General features: G+C 30.3%; 1 protein-coding gene and 1 long non-coding RNA gene across 2 annotated transcripts; both read left to right on the forward strand.

The window, feature by feature from the left end:
- Positions 1 to 4801: 4801 nt before the first annotated feature.
- LOC114422028 lies at positions 4802 to 6502 on the forward strand. Its single transcript, XR_003668607.1, has 3 exons — positions 4802 to 4890; positions 5007 to 5787; positions 6127 to 6502. It is a non-coding gene; the product is annotated as an uncharacterized LOC114422028 (long non-coding RNA).
- Positions 6503 to 8523: 2021 nt separating this feature from the next.
- LOC114424685 (lysM domain receptor-like kinase 3) lies at positions 8524 to 14599 on the forward strand. Its single transcript, XM_028391542.1, has 10 exons — positions 8524 to 9314; positions 9719 to 9925; positions 10053 to 10192; positions 10291 to 10380; positions 11239 to 11344; positions 12253 to 12404; positions 12730 to 12827; positions 13426 to 13564; positions 13650 to 13748; positions 14331 to 14599. Exons 1-10 carry the CDS (start codon positions 8600 to 8602, stop codon positions 14493 to 14495), a joined length of 1911 nt encoding a protein of 636 aa, XP_028247343.1. The 5' UTR covers positions 8524 to 8599; the 3' UTR covers positions 14496 to 14599.
- Positions 14600 to 24352: the final 9753 nt, after the last annotated feature.

Genomic DNA, 24352 nt, shown 5'->3' on the forward strand with positions numbered 1-24352 from the left:
ATCGCAAAAAAAAAAAAAAAAACAAGTGGTATCTTAAAAATAAGTGAGAGTATAGTACACATTTATATATGTTAGTGCATGACTTTTTTCTCATAATATAATTAATTTTACTATTTTTTAAAAATATATTTAATCTTGAATTAATTTTTATAAAATGAAAAAAATTATTAATGTATCAACAAGTGCATTACACGGGAACACACTAGTAATTTTAATGTGCATTTGTTACATTAAAGTCGTATTGGACTTTGATCGGATCTTATTGAATTTCAATTAATCATTAGTGCATATGTTACAATATAGTAATATATTGGGCCTTATTGGCTTTGAATAAATCATTAGTATATGTTACACTAAAGTAAGTCATTGAAAAGTGGTGAATGCATAAATGAACATTCATAAATCATTATTGGACTTGGGTTACTGAATATGTTAAATTAAGGCTTTTGCAAAATCTATTATCCTATTTTGACTAGACTATAAAGTTGGTCAATAGAATCATGGTTCTTGAAATAAGTGACACTCTCCTTTACCATTACACCATGTACCCATTTGGATATTTGGGATAAAATATATTATTAACATAAGTTTTATGCGAAAATAGTTCAAAATTTAAACTTTATTCTTTTTTAATTTATTATATTTTTATAATCTTATATACTATCTTTTAAAATATAATATATAAGATTAAATTATATCTTCACATAAATTAGAATATGTAAACTTTATTCTTTTTTAATTTATTATATTTTAAAATATTTATATATTTGATTTAATGACAATATTTTTTTTACTTATATTAAGATATTCTTGTTATTTTTTAATAATATTATCTTTTATTTATATTTAATTTTATTTAATCAGGTATGTAATTTTTTTAAATAATTAAATTATATAGTAAAGATACATAATTAAATAAAATGACAATATTATGTATTTTTTAAAATATTTATTTATGTGATTTATTGACAATATTTTTTTATATCTGTATTATAATAAATAACATGAATATCTTAATATAGATAAAAAAATGTTATCATTAAATCACAAAATTATTTTAAAAGATAAATATAATATATAAAATAAAAATAAAACATATAAATATTCACATTCTAATTTATGTGAAAATAAAATTTAATCATATATATAATATTTTAAAATATAATATATAAGATTTTAAAAATATAATAAATTTTGAATTACTTTCACATAAAATTTATATTAATATTATATTTTACACAAAATATTCAAACAAACACTTGGGTGTAGTAGTAAAGGAGTGTGTTCCTCACTCTATTTTGTAATTAAGCCTTAAATTAAAGTCAAATTGAAATTTTAGTGAATACATAAGTTACACATTACATCCGGTTAGGCATGCTTAGTGCACATGTTGTAATAAAATCAAATTGAATCTTCACCAAATTGAACTTTAATGAATCATTAATGTTGGACTTATATCTTATATTTTAAAATACTTAATTTTATAAAATTTGATTATGACATATTTTCATAATATAAAGGGTATTTATTTATTATAGTTTTTAAATAATTATATAAAACAAATAATTATTTTTAAAAAATACAAATTAAAAGACTAGTGATAAGCATGATTTATTTATCATAAGCCTTAAATTAAAGTCAAATTAAAATTTTAGTGGATATACAAGTTACACATTGCATCCTACTAGGCTTGCTTAGTGCACATGTTGTAATAAAATCAAATTGAATCTTCACCAAATTGAACTTTAATGAATCATTAATGTTGGACTTATATCTTATATTTTAAAATACTTAATTTTATAAAATTTGATTATAACATATTTTCACAATATAAAGGGTATTTATTTATTATTTTTTTTAAATAATTATATAAAATAAACTATTATTAAAAAAAAAACACAAATTAAAAGACTAGTGATAAGCATGATTTATTTATCTTAATCAAATAATGTAAATATTGGTTTGTTAATTAAAAAATATTACTAATATATTAATTTCAAAACTTTCAAGTATAAAATGTATTGAAGTATATTATATATTTATTATGATTTATAATAAATTAATATTTTAGTTTCTTAACTTTAAAAAAAAATGAATTTGGTTGCTAATCTCAACTAGTATTTAGTCTTATAGCGACCGAAACATTTTTTGTCATTATCTCATAACATAGCAACTGAATATAATTCAGTCGTTATCTTCGTCCATTTCAGTCGGTACAGTATGTTTGTATTTAGATATATAGCGACCGAAATAACGACCTAAGAGGTCGCCACCCTTCAATTTGGTCGCTAATTTGGTTGCTGACGCAAATTAGCCACCACTATTTAGTTCGGTTGCAAATTCGGTCAAAGAGGTGATAGAAACTAGTCGGTCTGTATTTCGGTCGCTAAAATGTATTTTTCTAGTAGGGTCTTATAAAATATAATATTAAATTTTATTAATGAAAAATTGCATCATATCTACGTAATTAAACATGTTTGCATAGCATTATAGATTATTAGCTAAAAAATGTATATGTTTAATCTTATAGATAAAAATCTTCACGTAATTAATCAAGAATAGTGCTATCAAGTGATGTATTTCATATAGTTATTCTTTATAAATTTAAAACCATTTATGTCATTAATGTATTATTTAAAATGATTTTAATTAAAAATTACACTTGTGTCATTAATGATTATTAATTTTTTTAATATCATTAAATGTTAATTTAAAATGATTAAAATTGCTATACTTTATTTGCTCAACTTTATATAGAAAATACAATCTTAGTTCAATTGCTAAAATTTATAAATAATAATATCATATTAATTTTAATTAATGGCTATAACTAGTATTTGATTTGAAAATGATTTTATTCTTTATTTTAATATCATTAAATGCCATTTAATATGATTAATTTTTTTACTGGTAATTAGGTGATAGAGATCCAACAAACCAACAAAAAGATGCTTTGTATGACAATGGAGGTGTCATAACTAGGTCTAAGACCAAGACGAGAAAACAAGCTTTGCAAAGCTTAATTATACATGTCAAGAAATGTTTAGAACAATGTAGAATAAAGTATGCACCAAAATGGATCACAGTTAATGAAATTTGAAGAGAAAAGATATTCAGGATATATAACATTTAGGTTAAAATGTACTTTTATTTTCCTATTTTTTTAAAATTCGTAATTTAGTTCATCTATTTAAAGATTGAGACATTTAGTCTCTTCATTTTTTAAAATTTAGAAATTATAAAAATTGAATAATAAAATTTGTAAAAGTAATTCATAAAATAATAAAAGTTTAATGATAGAATTTATATTTTTAAGCCTTTAAAAAAAGAGATGAAAATTATGGAAGAAAACTAAAGTTATACTATGTTTTAGAAGAAGAAGAAAAAAAAGAATGAGAAATGCTATATCCTGCGATATATATAAGCCGAATTATCTCGCAGGCCATTGAAATGTGGACATCTGTCAACTGATTTTACCATCAAATTTTAATTTAATTTAACATTTTAAAATTTGTTATCTTTCCAAAAATACCCTTTTTCAAGTGACGACACTTTCTCATTCATCGCACGCGCGCACTAACAGTGCCTCCGCAATGGCGTAGTGTGGAAGGTGTGGTTGCCGCCCTTGACGTGAATGCGCATGTGAACACCGGCAGTGCGATGGCGGGCTAGGAGGAGGATCCGGCGCGCGGGTATTTTGGTAATAACACATCGGGGCTGGCTTATATATGAATAACCACAAATTTAAAAATAGAGAGTGTTTGAATTGAAAGGCGAAAATGGCGGGAAATATGGCAGTTATTGAGCACTCCAACAACAAGAACCCGGCGAGGCTGCATAGAGAGCAGTGGGAGATATGCTTTGGCTCGCTTCATCCCTTGTTCTTCATCCTCAGTAACTTAATTCCTTTCAATACTAATTGTTTCGTTCCGACGATTACGCGTTGAATTTGAATTGTGAAGTTGATGTGCTTGCAAAATATTGTGGTAGGAGGAGCACTACGTCACCAAGCTGCATTTCACGTGGCCTCAGGTGTCTTGCGTCTCTGGATACCCTCCCAGGAGCATCAGAACTGTGCTTGTTAGCTGCAGAGATTCCCTAGGCGAGGCAAGATTCTTGTTCTTCTTCTTCTTCACGCACTTAATATTCAAAGTGATCTTTAGTGTGTGTGTTTCGATCTGAATTTTGCAAAATTAGTTTAGGGGAAAATTGATTTGAAATGAAATTGAATGTACAGATTTGAGTTGAGTTGAAATTGGTTTTGGATTGAACCTGTTTATGCCTGGTGTTTTTATTCTAAAATTAAGTTATGAAACGTAGTACAGATTTTTTATTCACTGCAAAAGTTAAAGTTACCTAAAGAATTGGAAATCAATTTTGTATTCAAAATTAATGTTTAATTTGAGACCAAACATGTGAAAACATTTGCCTGAAACCACATTAGTTGGTGTTTTCAACGTGATTTTGAATAACTCAATTTTGAAACTAAACATGCGCTTGATTAAATTATTCTCGCTTGATGGAAATAGAATTCGTTTTCGTTGGATTGCACAGCAGTAGATTTGTTAGTTTCCCTCTATGAATTGTGTAAACTTTGGAGATAACATAACTCTATGATTACTCATTTAATATTGTTCACTTGTGATTTATTTAACATCGCTAACAAACTGAAAATATACAGTGTTGATTCTTGCTTTTCTAATTGTAACGTCTTGTGGTGATGGTTGGGTTGGTAGGGTGTGTGTTGGCACTATTATATGGAACTTTTCCTGGCTAAATTGATCAATAGATGCACGTTTGACACAACTCATTTTTCTCTGGCAGATTCAAAAGTTTGCTATGCGGTTTCCATCAATCTATGAAGCAGAGTCATTTATCAATGCTTTGAAGGTAATGGTTTCTTATCATAATATCACTATTCACAAAAAAATACGTGAAACTTGGGGCTGCAATTCTATAACCATATTCTTCCCTTGTCAATTCTTGATGATTGTGTTGCTTTGCAGGAGATTCTGAAAGGTGACAAGGATCCAGAACCTTTGAATACCGACTTTGGTTCTGAAATTTTGTCGCAGTCAGAGTTCATGTCAACAATTGGAGGAATGGGAGGATACAACTAAGTTCTTAATCTTAGGCCTTGATAGATTGTTAAATAACCTTTCACTGATCTGTTTTCTGTTTTCCCGCATTTGTCTAGAGTAGATATATGCTTCTCCTTACCTATATAAAAGTTTTAGTTGACTTAATTGTTTTGGTGGCAATTTATACTGAGACTTGCTGTATTTGTAGAGCTTGCCTGGAATTGAGTTTTATGACTCCAGATGATAATTACATTCCACAATTGCCACTATATGTGAATAATGAGGTGGGTAGACCTTCAGGATCTCAAGAAACGGCAACACCACCTGGTCACAAATTTGAAGACATTCTCCCTGCCTTGCCACCCAGTTTTTCCACACTAGTTCTTTTGTTCTAACCTAATATTTGTTCTGATTTCTATCGCAACCTATTTCATTTAAATAAAATCATATGTTGCAGCTCAACCAATTGTTTCAGAGGAAATTGAGCTCAAATCGCAAATTGTGGTACATATTTTTGAATTTTTGCTAAGATATTACTTGTTGATGCTTGATTAACGTAATTATATTGATATGATGCTCATTATAATATAAATTTTCTCTAAGATGCAAATATTTGGAGAGTGCAACTTCTCTACTACTCATTTGTTGTTCCATGATATTTCTTTCCCTTTGATGCTGAGGTACATGGAAGATTCTTCCTTCCAAGGTAGCAATCCCTCTTTCTTATTGCTTATCAGTCTCTTACATTGGTTAACTATGATGTGCCATTTTATTTATTTAGTTCCTTTTTTCCCCCTTCTCCGTCCTAGTGTAGAACATGAATGGAAAATTCTGAAAGTTTCTTGTATTTCTTTGGTTTGAATATGAATCATTTTATGTACCCCATGGCTTTATGTACCCACCCCTTATCACCGGTAGTTTTTAGTTATGCTATTTAAGCTTATGTATTAGTAGAGGTCTTGTGCTACATCCATTCTTTTGTTAGTATTATACGGTCTGCCATACTGTGTCCAAGAGACTCATGATCCATTTTCTTGTTAATTAGATATGTTGGTTAAGGTGGAGAAAGTTATCAGCGAATTGGGGGGGTGATATGTCCTTCTAGTTTTCCAGGGCATTGAAAATGGCATAACGAGCAGCTTAGCAAGTCTTCCTGCTTACTGAATACTAAAGCATGATGACCTTCACCTCATATTGCCCAAAAAATGTACAGTGAATTTCTTTCTCTCCTTCCATTCTTTCTTTACTATGCACTATGCAACTGAGTTACTGATTCAAGGCTAAATTTTGTCTTAGCATCTTTTATTGTTCAGCAAATAGCTGTCAGAAGAAAGGCAATGTATGATGATGATCAGTGTTTAGCTAGTGAAAACATATCAAGTGGTTTCTGTTTTAAGAAATCCTAGTTAAAACAGTGATCTAAGATTAATTGTAATCTAAATCTAATATAGTACAAAAATATTAACATTGAACTTTTCTCCACTATGGAATCTGATGGCATAGTGTCTTGCAAAATCTAGGCATTACACCCCTGTTTCCAATTATGGGCTAGATTTATTTTCTTGAAATGTTTTTCAAAGTTTAGCTCTAAAATATCCTTCATCATTATAAACATTTCTTAAATAAATGTTTTTAAATCTCGATGATCACAATTTCACAATAAATATATTTTCATGCTTTGGAAGAGAATTGAGATGATGAAAAATAAATTGGACAACGAAAGAAAACAAAGACGCGTGAAAATTTTTAAGAACTAAAAGATTATACAAACGAGGTACACATCTCATTTTTAATGTTTCAAATTTCAATCAAATTTACTTTAGCTCTTTCATAAGGCGATTTGTTCAATGAATGTAACAGCTGACTCTAAACTTTCATCAGCAATAGGACAAATCAGATCCCGCAAATGACCCCCGACCAAAAGATAAGAGCTAAAAAAAATGCCAACAAAAAATATGCATGTGCAGATACACCCAACAAAGCAAAACGGCTAATTAGTTCATTAATTGCAGCAAGATGTTTCCGCATAGTATGTGTCTTACCTAGCGTGGCTTTTCAGAAACGGCATGTGTTGCTACATGCTATATAATTATAAAAGTCATTACACTCAGGTTCATCCGTATTCCTCATTTTATAATTTGTTTGTTTTGTTTTCTTCTGCTTTTGTCCCGTTTAGCATTAAAAAATAAGTTTAATCTGTTTTTCATATAGGTGTAATATATTTCATTTTGGTTTTAATATTTAAACTTTACCTTTTTTTTACCTAGAGTTTTTAGATGTATGATTTTAGTACTTGTTATTAAGAGTCCGTTAAGGGATACTTACAGTACTTAATGGACCCTGATGAATGATAAACACTAAAATCAAACATAAAATTTTTTAAATAGTAAAAACGAAGTGAAATTTATGTAGTAAAATCAAAATAAACTATATTACATATATAAAAAAACATATTTAAGTCTAAAAAACTGTCAACCAGCTAGCAGCCTAGTAACAAATTGGCATTGCAAAGTTTGAGGTAGTCCAAAAATGTGAAGCCTTGTTTTAATTAGCTCGAACTTGCTTAAAGGAAAAGAAAAAAGTGAACAAAAGTTTCTTATGATTTTACTAAAACTCTTACGTTACACTAGTTACAATACACGTCGTGACTTGGACGAGAAGCAGACGGGGAAAACAAAGGCTTGGGCACCTGACAACCAGGTCCCAGCTTATGCAGTTGAAATATTCCTGAAGAAATGACAGTTCATGATTTTTTTTAAATGGAAAAAGCAAAATTCTTGAGAACTATGTAGTCTGAATTGTAAACACCTCAACTTAATATTTTTATTATTTGGTTAAAATTCAATTTGACCTTCCACAATAAGATCAGTGTTATCATTATGCTAAGCGTGTAAATGATAACAAATAAATCATTGGTTCGAATAGTATTACACTTGGTCTCTTTAAATAAGATTTCAAATTTAAATCTCATGGATTAAAAAAAGTAATTAAAAAGAGAGAACCCTACTAAACATGGTCAGTCAAATTTTTTCAAAAAAAAATTGTCGAATACAAAGTTGGTGGATACCAAAAACAAGTTGAATGGTAAAAGAATAGTTGGTTTGGTTTGACCAGTGATGGCATCATATTGACATATATGAAGGAATATTATAACCTATAGCTGTTAGTTTCAACTGTCTTTTATTTGGCTTGTATTGCAATTGGTGATTCCACAAAACATTCTCCTCCCATGATCCTCGTAATTCACATACAGGTATTATAGCCAGCAAAAACTTGTAAACATCGAGCAGTAATTTTTAGCTCCAAGTCCACGGTAACATCTTAATACAGTTCAGGACAATGAGAACAAATGGTTGACTCTACCATATGATAATGTTTGACACCTATTTATACCTATAGAAAAAAGGGTCTCAGATTATATCAATCTAGAGGACTAAAAGTGTTTGTTTCTTGAAATAATCAACAACCAAGTGATGAAGACAAAGTCAAGGGATGCACTTTAAAACTAGTTCTATTCTATGTATTCCACTTCCCTCCTTCACCAGGGGAGTTTCTACTTCACAACTATGATTTCATTCACTAATCTTCTTTCTCTTCTTTTCCCTTTGTTCACAACTTCTTTTGTTAGAGTTTTTGCCTCTGAGGTCTCAATCAAAACAACAAATTTGTCACCTTTAAATTGCTCTTCCAAGATCAGAACATGTAATGCCTCACTCTACCACATATCCCAAAATCTCACAATTGAACAAATAGCCTCCTTTTACTCAGTTATTTCTTCCCAAATCACACCTATAATGCATGGCATCAAACAAGACTACCTCATCAGGGTACCTTGTTCATGCAAAAACACAAGTGGCCTTAGCGGATACTTTTATGACACAACCTACAAAGTGAGGCCAAATGACACTTTTGCAAATATTTCAAACCTGATTTTCAGTGGCCAAGTTTGGCCGGTTAATCATACATTGCAACCAAATGAGACTTTAGCAATACACATTCCATGTGGATGTTCAGAAAGTAAGTCTCAAGTAGTTGTTACCTACACGGTCCAGCCGAACGATACACCGATGATGATTGCTAATCTGCTAAATTCTACACTGGCTGACATGCAGAACATGAACAAGGTTCTGGCTCCGAACATCGAATTCATCGATGTTGGTTGGGTGCTATTTGTCCCTAAGGAATCCAAAGGGCTACTACTACTACCTAGTGCTACTAGTACTAATATTGAAGGTGGATTCTCTGCCTTAATAAAAAATGATAACATTATGCATGATATTTTACTTATTGAATTTGTGTAAAGTTTGTGCAAGAAATTATCATTTAGACGTATGATGCTGTTTGTCAGAAATTAGAAATTACCACATCATGATTCATAACTTCAAAAGTCAAAACATTAAGCATGCTAGATCATTTTGATAATGTTTCTCTTAATTTAAATTTAATCCTAGAAAGTGGTTTAAGTGGGGGAAATGCACTTCTATTTTTCACCAAATGATGTTCACTGACACTGACCAAGCAAAGTTTGGCAAGATAGTTTTGGTCCTAATAAATTAAACAGATGCATTTTTGTGTTAACACTTAACAGTCACTCCTGATGTCAATTTCTCTTCCTTTGGTTTCTACCTTGTTGGCAGAAAAGAAACATAATAAGTGGACAACAATAATCATTGGCATCTTAGGGGGCATGACATTGCTTTCAATTGTTACAACGATCATTCTCATTCTCAGGAGAAATAAAGTCGACAAAATCAGCATAGAAGATTCACGCCTTATTTCTGGAAGATCAATTGCCAATAAAACTATTTCCTCAAAGTATAGTCTTCATAAGGAATTTGTGGAAGGTAACTTAAAATGCAGCTTTCGTAACAAATGCAACATATGATTCAAATATATATTTTTAGTCATTATCTCTTTTAGTAGACAACAAGAGAAAGACTCTAGGTTATTCATGCTAAAATACTGGTGCAGATTTAATTTCATTTGAATCAGAAAGACCATTGATATATAACCTTGAGGACATTGAAGAGGCTACAAATAACTTTGATGAAAGTCGTAAAATAGGAAGTGGTGGATATGGAAGTGTTTATTTTGGAATCTTAGGGAACAAGGTATGCAAATACTAGTTACATTCTTTATTGATCCTCAACAATGCAAGCACATCCTTTAATTGTGTTGACTAAAAAATTTGGAGATTGTTTAACTTCAGGAGGTTGCTGTGAAGAAGATGAGGTCTAATAAATCTAAAGAGTTCTATGCTGAACTCAAGGTCTTGTGTAAAATCCACCATATCAACATTGTAAGTATACCTCTCCTTCTATGTTTAAGTCCAAACAATTGGTGTTTTTAGTTGGGTCATCGAAAGAATTACCTATAAGTTGGATTAAGGTGTAAAACAAATATTGATAGATGAGTAAAGTCGTCCGAGGGAAAATACCATTTACCCTAGTAAACAATCAACACAAAAACATTGTTAGTAAAATGTTTTTTAAAAAACCAAATTATGCTTCAAATCTATGGAAATTTGGGCAAAATCTCCCATATTTTAATGCCATGTATCTGGTACATGGCCAAAATAATAATACTAACTTCCAAAAGCTACATAGTGTGAAAAGTACAATATAAAGAAGAAGAAAAAGTGCCACCAAACAATAGAGGTCTATTAAGTACTAAGTATCCTATTTCTTGTAATGAGAAATGATTAGATAATCCAAGATTACTATATGTCTATGATGCACATCAACCTTTATGTGACAGATGTACAACAATAAATACTAATTATGTGTCATATGGAGATAAATAAAAATCATGATAATCTAGTTCATAATTATAGACTTAGATTTAGTTCTCTAACAAAAATTATAAACTCGATGAGAGTATAATAACCATAATGACTAAGGAGAAACAAAATAATGCACAAGAAGTTCATAATTGTAGAGTTAAATTATAACCAATAAAATTATAAATGGAATTAATTTATCTAGAGAATAAAAATATACATTGAAAACCAAGTGAGAATAAGTAATAATTTTATTTAATAATAATACTCATCATACATTTTTTTTCTGTCACTTCTAACCTATTCTTTTATAAAAATTTGTGGTAGCTTATTTGTTTTGAAAAAATAAAACTATTTTTTTCATAATCATTATTACAGGTGGAGCTGTTGGGATATGCCAACGGAGAAGATTATCTCTATTTAGTGTATGAGTATGTTCCAAATGGATCTCTCAGTGATCATCTTCATAATCCATTACTGAAAGGTATTTTGGATAATCAGGCTTTTTTTTTTTTTTTTTTTACTTTTCCTGGAAAAACTAAATGCAAAAATTGTTTTAAAAAAAGGCCATAGAAACAAAAGAATTTGTATAATTAAAAGTATCGCCACAAAAGGCTACAAGGTCAGACCAAAAAGCGCGTGGAGTCATGGATTGACGTAATAAGATTTTTTTAAATTAATTAATAGTTTCATATTTGAGTTTAAAATATACAATACAACTGTGTTAAATATTTATATTGAGAATTTTAGTAGTTCTACTAAGTTTAAATAGAATTGTTTTCTATAGAGGATATATTTAGTCTCTTCCATAAAGCCCACAACACGGTCCTAAAACGCAGATAGTAGGGATTATTTTGTGATCTTCTATTATGGTAATTTCAGCATCATAATGCCGATATTTTACTCATAATATATAAAAAATGAAAACTAACATAAAAATAAAAAAAATTAGGAATGGGGTATTAAACAGAACTGACATCAAATCTATAACTATCGCTTGTTAGTTCGATTCCAAAACGCCAGCAATTAAACTATAAACCAATCACAGCTTTAACAGCATCTTTTAACAGAGTTGGTCCTTGAGAAAACTATTAGTTTAGGAAAAAGTCAAATATTTTTAGATAGGTTTATACTTACACAAATTTTACATTTTAGTTACTATACCTAAAAATTATTTGTTTTAATTCCTGCATATACTCAATATGTATTAGTCTCAATCATCTAAAATTACGAAGATTAAAACAAATTAAAAAATATATATGTATAGGGATTAAATGAACAATTTCTAAATATATGTACTTAATGTAAAGATTGTGCATATATAGACACCAAATAAGTAATTATACATTTTTAGATATATATCAAGAAATCTGAAGCATGATACTGGAACAGGGAACCAGCCTCTTTCTTGGAGTGCTAGGGTTCAAATTGCACTGGATGCTGCAAAAGGTCTTGAATATATACATGATTATACAAAAGCACGATATGTGCATCGTGATATAAAGACTAGCAATATTCTACTTGATAACAAGTTCAGAGCAAAGGTACTTATCACTTGTGAATCCTTTTAACTTCTTTTTACTCAGTTCTGGCTCAAAATGCCTCTCATTAATTCTTTTTTTAAGGAAAAAAATTATGGACCTGACCATAAACAAATGTTTAACAGAACTTGCTCTCAAATTATCAAGCTCATATTTCTAAATAATAGTAATATACTATCATCTCTTATCATAAGAAATAAAGCTAACCATAGATTTCAGGATTAACTTGCCTAAGGAGTAAGTTCAGTTATTTGTCAAATTACATTACATCAATCAATTATTTACACTACATAGTTCTTATCATTAACTTGACACATTTGATTCAAAGGTGGGAGATTTTGGACTTGCAAAGCTGGTAGATAGAACAGATGATGAAAATTTTATAGCAACTAGGCTTGTAGGAACACCAGGCTACCTTCCACCAGAGTAAGGTTTTATGCATTTCAATCATGACTAGAATTTTAGTGCATTCAATGGACAGTAAAAATGTTATTGATGTTCTTTTGAACATATTTTTTTTAAATTGACTGAAATTAGTTAAAAATTATATAATTTTGTATGTCTTACTTTTTATTTAATCAGTGTCACTCATCATTTATAATTTCTAACAAATTTTAATCAATAATAAAAGGTGTGTTAGAAAGAGTATGTTTATTATTACACATGTGATTTTTAATAATATTTTTTTATCTAACACTTATTAAAAATATTGCTAAAATTTTTTTACAATATTTTAAACAACGATATGAATTATATATAACATTTGATAAAATAATACTAAAATATACCAATAACATTTATTCATATTTAATGATATTTTTAAAATGTTATAAAAAAAATTAACAACATTTTTACAAAGTGTTTGAAAAAAAATGTTAAAGGGCACATGTGTAACAATGGTTAGTACTTTGCTCTCCTGTGATGGATAAACAATTTTCATGCTATCAATAATTTGCTTAAGGAAAGAAAAATTATTCTTCCTATTTTATTATAACGCTGACATTCTTTCTTCTTGACCTTTAAGATCTCTGAAGGAGCTTCAAGTGACCCCGAAAACCGATGTGTTTGCATTTGGAGTGGTGCTTTCAGAGCTGTTAACAGGAAAACGTGCACTTTTTCGAGAAAGCCACGAAGACATCAAAATGAAATCACTTATTACTGTTGTAAGTGTTGAGAAAGTAAGAAGATGATTGGATTCAAGTTTGAAATGATATTTAAATGACATTCAAATTTCTTTATCACATTCAGGTTAATGAAATATTCCAAGATGATGACCCAGAGACTGCTATAGAAGATGCCATAGATAAGAATCTTGAAGCTAGCTATCCGATGGAAGATGTCTACAAGGTTAAATTCATCTATGATTATTATATTTTTGTCTGGAATGTGGAGTATCCATTAATTCTTTCCCTTTAATTTTATTATATAGAGTCAATATCAAAAGGGCAAAAGATTAGTTTAGAAATTGATATAATTGGCATATAGTAATTGGGAAGACCACTAGGGAGGACCAATGAAAACATTTTATGCCTTAAAGTGATGTAAATGGTAGGAAGAAGAGCAAAATCATATGAGAAAGGCACAAGTCAGAATGTGAGTATAAGTATTTAACTGCATTTATCATCTTTCTCTTTTTATCAAGTGGCATCGCTTAACGCATCAAAAAAATATGGAATCACTTGGTATATTATTGGTCCTTCTTTTTCTTTCTATCTCATGATGTAAAACTAGTATTTAATGTCCACAAAATATTACTACATCCAATTTTTTTTAGAAACAAGTTATAGTGTATCTTACATTATTCTATCCACTATAACTTATTTTTTTTATAAAAAAATAAGAAGAATTATTCTAGTAGTTCTTCTCGCTTCTTATTCAATTAAATATGCCTTTCTTTTGTCATAATATATATATATATAAATCTTTCAGATGACAGAAATAGCTGAGTGGTGCTTGCAAGAAGATCCAATGGAAAGGCCTGAAATGAGGGATATCATTGGGGCATTGTCACAGATTGTGATGTCCTCGACAGAGTGGGAAGCATCCCTATGTGGAAACAGCCAGGTCTTTAGTGGGTTATTTAGTGGAAGATGAAGATCCTAGTTTGTATTAATTGCTTAAAGTCATTAGTAAAGTAAACCATTCCATGTACATTGTTAACTGATTACATGATAATTTGAGTCCCATGTTTTTTGCTATATTAACATAAAAAATATAAAAGAAATAACTTTACCCAAAAATAACCACTGGGCTTTCAAAGTTTTATAACAAATACAACTAAAAAAAAATGAAGAAGGGAGACAAGAAAACAAAGAATCATCAAAATTAAGCTATTTTAACTTTCCTCCTCAAAAAAACATGTGTAAGCATCCTTGTATGTATTTTTTTTTTCTTGGTTCACCATGATAATGGTGTGAAATATCCATCAAATTCATTAACGAGATTTTCTACAAAATGCACAAAATTTTGAGAATACAAAGAATAAAAAATGTACTTAAACCTTTTTAAACATATATCCCCTCATCATATCATCATATCAGTTACTAACATTGCCACATCAAAGTCCACTAACAACATGGTTTTTTAGTTCAAAATTCATGAAATTATATAAGTTATGATCAAGATGCATAAAATAGTGCTTCATAAACAAAACTCACAATTTTTAAAGTTAGGAAAAAAATGCAATTAAGTTTTTTTTAGGGACCAATTTTGTTGGATTCGGCCAAGAATCTAGAAGAAGGGATTGAATAGATTCTTTCAAAAACTTTACTCAATTATTTTTAACACCGATTAAAAACACCCCTTTAAATCAATCAAATTTTCTTTAAAAAATTTAAAAAACAAAAACTATTATGATAACCCTTGAGATCAATTCCACTACCAAGTTGATTACAAAACTCAAAGTTATAGAGAATAAAAAAATCACACAAGAGTTTATACTGGTTCAGTCCAATCCGGACCTACATTTAGTTGTTCTAACTCCTCTTAGAATTTTCACTATATAGAGAACATAAGTACAAACACTATGCACACACAATTCTTTAATAGAAATCAAATCTTTCTCTTGAACCCTACAAGAAAAGATCCAAAATTGAAACTCTATCAATTCTCTAACATCCTTGGTAACCTTAACCAAGAACTACAATCTAAAGGAATAAGATAAAGGATTGAATGCGCTTGAAATGCGTAGATTTTTAATCTTCAATATTTCTTCACAAGATAATTAATTTGTGATGTTAAAACGAATGATTCTTTGATCAACTTCAATCTTCAAACTAATTGCAGTGCTATTCTTTTATAAGACTCTCTTGAAATGTTTTTCTTCTAAAACTGAACAAATCAAGAGTCTTTCTTAAAGAAAACACATAGAGGTATTTATAAATTTTGACAATTAAAACAAATCTAGTTGATTATAAAACCACGTTATCGATTAATTAGTCAAAATTTCCTTTGTTATGCATTTCCATAAACTGGTTAATCGATTATCAAAATGGGTAATCAATTAATTGTTTCAATTTAAGAATGTATGTTCATTCTGGGCTGACTAGATAATCGATTATCATGTGTGATAATCAATTATAGAATCACACAAAGAACTTCTCTTTATTTCCACAAGTCGGATAATCGATTATCAAATGAGATAATTGATTATCCTAAGCTATAGATCCTTCCTTCTTCTGAAATTTGCTTGGGCATTCGATTACCAAACGAGGCAATCGATTAATTCGATGTTGCTAGCCAAATTTCAAGTAGAAGTAAGTTCTTAAGAAACTTAGAGAATAAGAATATTTCATCCATTTCATATTTGATCAATCACTAAGCATGAAAAAGATTAAGACTATATCACACACATGTCTAGTCTAAAACATTCAATGCAAATGCCTCATCTATTAAACATGTTAGACATTGCAAAATTATCAAACCAAAACTAAAAACTAAGGGCTTCAAGCTTTGATCTAACAAATTTGTCTAGCCATTACAATGTCTATAAGTGAAATAATTGATGATTTACAATTTTAAGGACCATTTTACCATTTTAGTTAATTTAAGTACCAATTTAACCGTCTATTACAATTTTAGGGACTAATAAATAGGCAAAGCACCATTTGACCACTTACTCAAATGGTCCAAATTGCCTTATGCAATAGAACGTGTTATACTAGGTTGTGCAAGTAGCCATTTTTTATTTATTTTCTTTTAATGAATATTTTATTTAAGTGTGAAATGTCTCTTTTACCCATTTTTGGAAAATTCTTAACAGTTTGTGAACGAGTGAAAGAAAAGGGGTGTTCATGCTTGAGATCTTGTTTCGTCCTGCATTTAGGCCAAGTTTTTGAAGTTTCACTTGTGATTGTGTCTGCAACACTAAACTTAGATCTACATTTTGGCTGAGCAATTTGTTGTTGTTACTACAAAAGGCTATATCTTTGGTGTCGTGAAGACATCTACAGGTCGTGTTTTGTTGTGGAATGTTTGTATTGTGTTTGTAGGATTTGGTTGGTTCTTGGGTTGGGTTATGAATAGATCTATGTGAAAAAAATTGTTTGATATTCTGTTTGTCTTCATGTAATCTTATGGGATGACATATATTTTGAGTGTTTAGTGTTATTAGACTTGTGATAATTGTTGTGGGTGTCATGATGGTCGGGTTTCAGTTTGGAGGGTTTTGATGCTCTATGAAAAGGTTTTGAAACTCATATGTAGGTTTATCATGGATGGTCCCCCATGTAGGTTGCATGGTAATTACTTTTCACACCTTATTTTGTGAGCAATTTTTTAGAGTTAGCCCTAACGGCTAATCCATTTCATACTACATTTGTATCCTAACTTTGGTTTATATATTTTTGTATATACATGAGACATGTCAATTATTATGTTATTAATTAATTGTATAGAATAATAATGTCCTTAGAATAAGTGATTCGTTCAATGACAGATCAAGTGAGATTTGATTATGAGATTCATTGAACAATGAAACGTTCTAAAAGCATCTGTAATCAAGTATTATTGTTGATTGAGAGGATAATAATGCATCAAGGCTATTGCGTGAGTAGAATGATGACAAAATCTCATAGGCCATAGATATGAGATATCTAGTCGACACATATGTATAAATATTAGGAGTAATATTTATACTGGATAGACCTATTATGAGAAGGCTTCAGTTATGTAAGTGTCATAAGTGCTTCTCATGATTACCATAAGGTGATAATTGTCCTTCGACTTGCAGTCACTATGATTCCTACATGTGGGAGTTGTAGGCTTTAATGCTATCAAACGTTATCCGTAACAGGGTGATCATAAAGTTAGTAACTGGGCCTGTAATGAATCATGCTGATGGATGTGAGAGATGTAGATAGGATTCGCCCCTCGTACACAGTGTAACACCCTATTTTTCGTAAAATAAATTAAAAAGGATTTTATTTAAAAATAAATTGAGTTTTAGGAAAATAATGAAGTTTTTGTAATTAAATAAATAAGGAGAAATAATTTTATTAATTAAAATAATGGTTTTACGGTAAATAAAATAAATATATGTTCTTAAAAAATAAAAATGATATTTTATTTATTCATTTGATAGGGAGTAAAATAGAGTTCATTTGTATAAAATAATAAAATAAATAAAAATAGAGTAAATAATAGGTTGAGAGTATCCTAACTATAAATAAAGACAATTAAGTCAGTTTTTACTACGTCTCTATGCTCTCTCTTGTTGGACAAGTGGCCTAATAGATTTAGTCTCATCAAAAGCAAATATGAGAATCAAATGATACCAAAATACCTTTATCACATAATTGATGAATATTTAATAAATTATGCTTAGGACCATCAATAAGTAAAACATTTTCTATGGAGGTAGAGGATTTCTTACCTATTTTTCCAACTCCAACAATTTTACCTTTGTTGTTGTCTCCATAGGTCACATGTTCACTATTTTTGGGAGAAATATGAATAAGCTTTGATGCATATCCCGTCATGTGTTTCGAGCAACCACTATCAATGTACCAACTTTGCTTCAAGGAGTCCATAATTCATATAATCATATTTTGATTTTGGTACCCAAATTTTCTTAGGTCTTTGAATGTTAGTTTTGAGTAAGGATCCTTTTGGAACCCATACCATTTTTCCAATGCTACTACCATTCTTTCTAATATAACATGTTGATGCACTATGACCTTTCTTACCACAGTAAAAACATTTTAAGAAGGGAGAACTATTCTTTTGAGTGGAGGCAAATAAATTTTTATACATCTTTTGTTGATTTTCAGGATTATGTCCTAATCTAGCCTTATCAAAAACACATCTTTGTTTGCCTAATATAATATCTAAATTATTTTTACCAAGAGTAAATTTGGCAAGAGCAATTTTTAAATCTACAATTTCCTCTTTGAATTTATCACAACATTCACATGAATGAGATGCTTTATTGTTTTCTTGTATTAAGCATTTTGTAGAAGATTGATTTTTATCTACTGATTTTAAAACTTTAACTTCAAATTTATGATTTTCTAACTCTACATTTAATTTCAAAATTTCCTTTTCTAAACTTAAAATAGTTTTCTTAGAATATGAAACTAATTTGGCAAGTTTGACAGATTCTTTATGCAAGTCATTGAATGCATCTTAGAGTTCATCAAAAGAAATAGATAAGTCATAGTTAGAAGACGTTACCTCTTTTTCGCTTTCATAGTCTTTGGCCATGAGGCCTAGATTTATGATTTCATTTTCTGAATCACTTGATGAATCCATATCATTATCTTCCCAAGTGATGTATGCTTTCTTCTCTTTGAAATTTTTCTTGTCGGATTTTCTCATTCTTCTTTTAAAGATAGGACAATCAAATCTCAAGTGCCCAGGTTGATCGCATTCATAGCATTTTGGAACTAAGGAAGAATCTTATCCTTTCCTTTTTGGATTGAAGTTTGATCTCTTTTGATTTCCTTTGTTTTTCAGAAATTTATTGAATCTCTTCACAAAGAGATTGAAATCATCATCTTCTTCTAAGTTCTTTTCATTTGAGTCTTTTTTGATATTTTCCTCATGAATAGAAGAAGATGAAGTTTTGAGTGCAATTCCTTTCCTCTTTTTTTCATTCTCTTCGTGTTGATAGAGTCTCATAAATTCCATTTCATGTTCTTGAAGTTTCCCAAAGAGAGTGGCAAGAGACATGTTGGTGAGATCTTTTGATTCTACAATTGCTGTTACTTTTGGTTGTCATTGTCTACTTAAACATTTCAACACTTTGTTAATGAGATCTTCATTAGGAAATATTTTTCCCAATGATGCAAGATGATTAACTATATGTGTAAATCTCTTTTGCATATCTTGTATGGTCTCATTTTGATTCATTCTAAACAAATCATATTCATGTGTGAGAGTGTTTATTCTAGATCTCTTAATATTAGTTGTGCCTTCATGTGTAACTTGTAATGTATCCCACATTTCTTTTGCATTTTTACAATTTGAAACTCTAAAATACTCATCCATGTCCAATGCAGAAGTAATTATATTATTGGCTTTTAAATTATATTGAACCATTCTTCTTTCATCTTCATCCCATTGTTCTCTAGGTTTTTCTATAGTTGCATTTCCCATTACCATTGTAGGAATGAAGGGAACAATTTCAATGGCTTCCCATATATTTAAATTTATGGCTTCTATAAAGATCTGCATATAATTTTTCCAATAGTGATAACCCTCACCATTGAAAACAAGAGGCTTATTAATAGAATTTTCCTTAGGAAATGGAAAGTTAGATGAGACCATAATTATTCTTGAAGTTTTTAAACTTTAGACAAAAATCCTGCTTTGATACCACTTGTTGGACAAGTGGCCTCAATAACTTAAGAAGAGGGTGAATTAAGTTTCAAAATTTTCCCACTAACAAATTTTAACCCCCTTTTAAATGATATATGATAGGCTCAAAATGCAGAAGAAGAACAAGCAATCAATTTAACAATGTTCTTTTAAATGCGCAAGACAAAGTAAACTGCAGTATAATATCTAAGATAAGGGAAGAGAGAAATGCAAACTCAATTTATACTGGTTCGGCCACTTCCCATGCCTACGTCCAGTCCTCAAGCAACCCACTTGAGATTTTCCACTATCTTTGTAAATCCTTTATAGACTTTGAACGCACCTTGAGATCTCTCACCTTTGTGTTCAATATCCGTACAATCTAAGAGACAACCAGTCTCTTAATTACAACAGAGTTTATAAGATGAATAGAAATATTTTTCTCCTTTAGAGTAGATGATACAAATTGAAGATCCTAGAAGAATTCTCAATAGATTTACAAGTGTTTGTACAATAGTTGTTGAGAGAGCATTTGACAATTAAGTTCTCTTAGAACATCTCTCCCTTTTTCTTTTCGAAGTTAGACACACATATATATAGGTCCATTGTGCCTTTTCAAAATGGTTTGAAGAGATGTGTCTTTTCAAAAAGCTTTTCTGAAATTTTCTCACTAGTAATCGATTACAAGATTCTGGTAATTGATTACACAGTTATATTTTGAAGGGTCCTGACTTTCCAAAGTATTTTCTGAAGTGTCGTTACTAGTAATCGATTATAAACATCTGGTAATCAATTACAAGATTTAAAATTCAATTTTCAAAACCCTTTTGAAAAGCTCATTTGAAATCTTGTCTTTGGTAATCGATTACACTGCTTGGTAATCGATTACCAGTGCCTTTGAATTGTTGGAAACCCTTTGTTTGAGGCAAAAACTGATCAACCAGTGAGATTCTTTTAACAAGTAATCTAAGGCCTTATCTTTTTTCTTGATCTTGCTTGCTTTACCTTGAATTAATCTTAAAGCAATCTCTGTTTGCTTAACCTTAAATGTTTGTTAAAGCAATCTTGTTTGAATATACTTTGACATCATCAAAACCCTGTATTCATACAGTCACATTCTCCCTTTTTTTGATGATGATAATCATTATCAACCAAATTCTTTCTGACATCATCAAAACCTGCATGATTCACATCTCTTTCTCTCAAATTCGTTCTCCCTTTTTTCTCTCCCAAAACCCTCTCTTTTCCTTGCATACACTCAAATATGTCCCAGTAAAACTATAATTCTGAACTCATTAACCGTTGGATCATCCTAAAGTTGGGACACAAGGTTAGGAACTTATTTTCTCACATTCTCACCGTTGGGATTTTTTAAATAACATCTATAGAGAGAAACACCACTCTCACGGAGACAGTAAAATTGAGACTTCAATCTTTTCTCCTTCTCTCTAATGCTTGGAAACCCTAACAAAGCAACCAGAGGAAAAGCTTAAGAAATCTTAAGGAACCACTAGAGACACCACTATCACTACCGGACTATGCATGTGAGCCCACTTAGAGGTACGAGATGAGTTTATAACAATTGGGGTTCAAATGAATTTGTGTAGGGATCCTCCTTAGATGATCAAATCAGGGTTTATTTTGGGATATTTATTGTATTCTAATTCTTCTTTTACGATTATAATTATGAGATTGTTGTGTTTGATGAACCAATTGATGCCCTGATGTGAATTGGTTGGTAATATTAAATGTTCTTGGTGTTTTCTTGTTTTTTACCTATGATTTTGATTCCTTTGATTTTGATATGATTATGTGAAATTGTTTAAGGGGTTTTACTCCCTGTGTTGTGAGAAACATTATTGTATGATTTGTTTGTATTTTGGACAAGATTTATTGGATTAGCGTGATAAATTGTTATATTGGGATCATGAAATTGTGTGTAAGGGATAAATTGAATATGTGATAAATTGTGAGATACAAGTGTATTGAGATATTGTATGTATTGAGTTGTGAGCTATGAACTGTACAAACACACAATTGTAAGACACTTTAAGGGCGATGAATATTGTGATGAGATCCATTGTGGGAACCCAATGAATTGAATCACTTTGAGGCGCGATGAGTTAAAATGATTTTGAAAACAATTGAGTAGTTGTGTGTATTGCCTAGTTCATAAGTAAAGTCTGTATTTGTGCCACATATATTAATATTGTGTGATGTGTATATAATTCATGAGGTGTGATAACATGTTGCTTTGAGATTATTGCATTGTGATTGAGATTGAGTGTATTAGATAAATTGAGTATATGTTGAATTGTAAGATACATGCGTATTGAGATATTGTATGCATTAAGTTGTGAGCTATGAATCGTACAATCACACGACTGTAAGATCCTTTAAGGGCGACAAGTTAATGCGTGACGACTATTGTGATGAGATCCATTGTGGGAACCTAACAAGTTTGATCACTTTGAGGTGCGGCGAGTTAAAATTATTTTAAGAATAATTGAGGAGTCGTGTGTTTGTACAGTTCATCGATAGAGTCTATGTGCTAAAATGTTTTTTGGGTTGGACCTGAATCAGGAGGGAGAGACCTTGATGGACTCTGCGGAGTCTAAGCCTTGGGGTAAATACACCCGATTTGAGTGCTCCTTTAAACTTGTGCCGATCCCACATGGTTGAAGCATTCTCGCAAAACAATGTGACCCTATTTGGTCTCCCTATGATTTTACCTAGTGAGAGTGACCTGACTTACGAGTGTATGATCTGTCTTGTCATGTACTCCTAGGTGCCTAACGAGATTTTTCACTGACATGGTACCACATTGCATATAGGATTGAGTCTTAATATATTTGTTGCATAACGCTTGTGTAATGATCATTGACACTTGTTACGTGATGATGTGTAATGAATTGTGTGAGTGTGAGATGTGTTATGTTTGAGATGTGTTGTTTTGAACATGTGATTAATGTGAAGGTGTGGAATGTGCTTTTGTGATTAAATCCTCAAGACAAGTGATGTTATGCAATGAGTGGTAAAATGATATGAATTGTGTTAAGTTGAGCTTGTTATACATATTATATTATATGTGTGTGTGTGCTTTTGTTTATATCTACTTGTTTAGGAATGTGATAACTCACTCCAAGTGTGTTGTTTGTGTTTGGATCCTGTGATGATCTCAAACCTTGTGTTCGTAGGAGTAGATGGTTAGGTGGACGACTTTAAAGAACCCCGTGTTAGAGAGCGCTAGGACACAATGCTCTGATAGGATGTGACATTGGGACATGAGTTTTATTTCAATTGCATGATGTTCTGAACATGTTATTTTACTTTATTTTATTGTGTTGCTTAACTTGAGTTCTTTTGTAAACTTGGACGACCTTGTTCTGAGCCGAATATGTTTTTAATAAGTTGTATTTGGTGATAGTGAAGCGAATGAGACCCTTTTAGCCACATGAATTTGTTTACGTGATTTGAATAAAATTAAATTTCGCATTTTTATATGTTTTTCTTATTTATATATATGTCGAGGTAGAGGGTGTCACACATAATAGGAGTTATGTCTATGAACCTCTCGATAAAGTGAGACGCATTATATGCGTGGCCACACGAAAATGGGCTAATATGAGATATTGGATCCATTTGTGTTTACTCCTCCACTAGGGTATCAAGAAATCAATGATCAAGCTTAACGAGGATGATACTCTTATGCCTAGTGTTCAACTAAGACATTTGAACGAAAGGAAAAAGGCTACACAGTGGAAATGGTTGCTTTAAGGTTGAAATCGAATCATTGATTTTTCTCATGAGCTAGGTTGCAGTGGTGCATTGCTAGATGTCAATAACTATCTATAATATTATAAGATAATATTATAGCATTCTAGTGGGAGCCTATAGGTCACATGCATAGAGTAATCAATTGGAGCAAATGAATAAATTAAATGAGATTTAATTTAGTTCATAGTTAATTAATAAAATAAGATTTAATTAAATAAGATGCAATCTGATGATATATATATATATATATATATATATATATATATATATATATGTATGTATGTATATATCTTATAAGATTATAGATTTAAATAAAATAAGATTTGATAAGATAACTATTTGTATCAAATAAGAGTTGATAAAGATAAGATTTAATT

Source organism: Glycine soja, chromosome 8 (assembly GCF_004193775.1).
Source record: "Glycine soja cultivar W05 chromosome 8, ASM419377v2, whole genome shotgun sequence".
Lineage (NCBI taxonomy): Eukaryota > Viridiplantae > Streptophyta > Magnoliopsida > Fabales > Fabaceae > Glycine > Glycine soja.

What these genes read in the sequence shown, in the direction of transcription:
- LOC114424685 (XM_028391542.1), top strand. Translation starts at nt 8,600, where the DNA reads ATGTATTCCACTTCCCTCCTTCACCAGGGGAGTTTCTACTTCACAACT. An exon ending in TCATAAGGAATTTGTGGAAG is followed by an intron (nt 9,926 to 10,052) that starts GTAACTTAAAAT and finishes ATACTGGTGCAG; the next exon opens with ATTTAATTTCATTTGAATCA. An exon ending in ATAACAAGTTCAGAGCAAAG is followed by an intron (nt 12,405 to 12,729) that starts GTACTTATCACT and finishes TTTGATTCAAAG; the next exon opens with GTGGGAGATTTTGGACTTGC.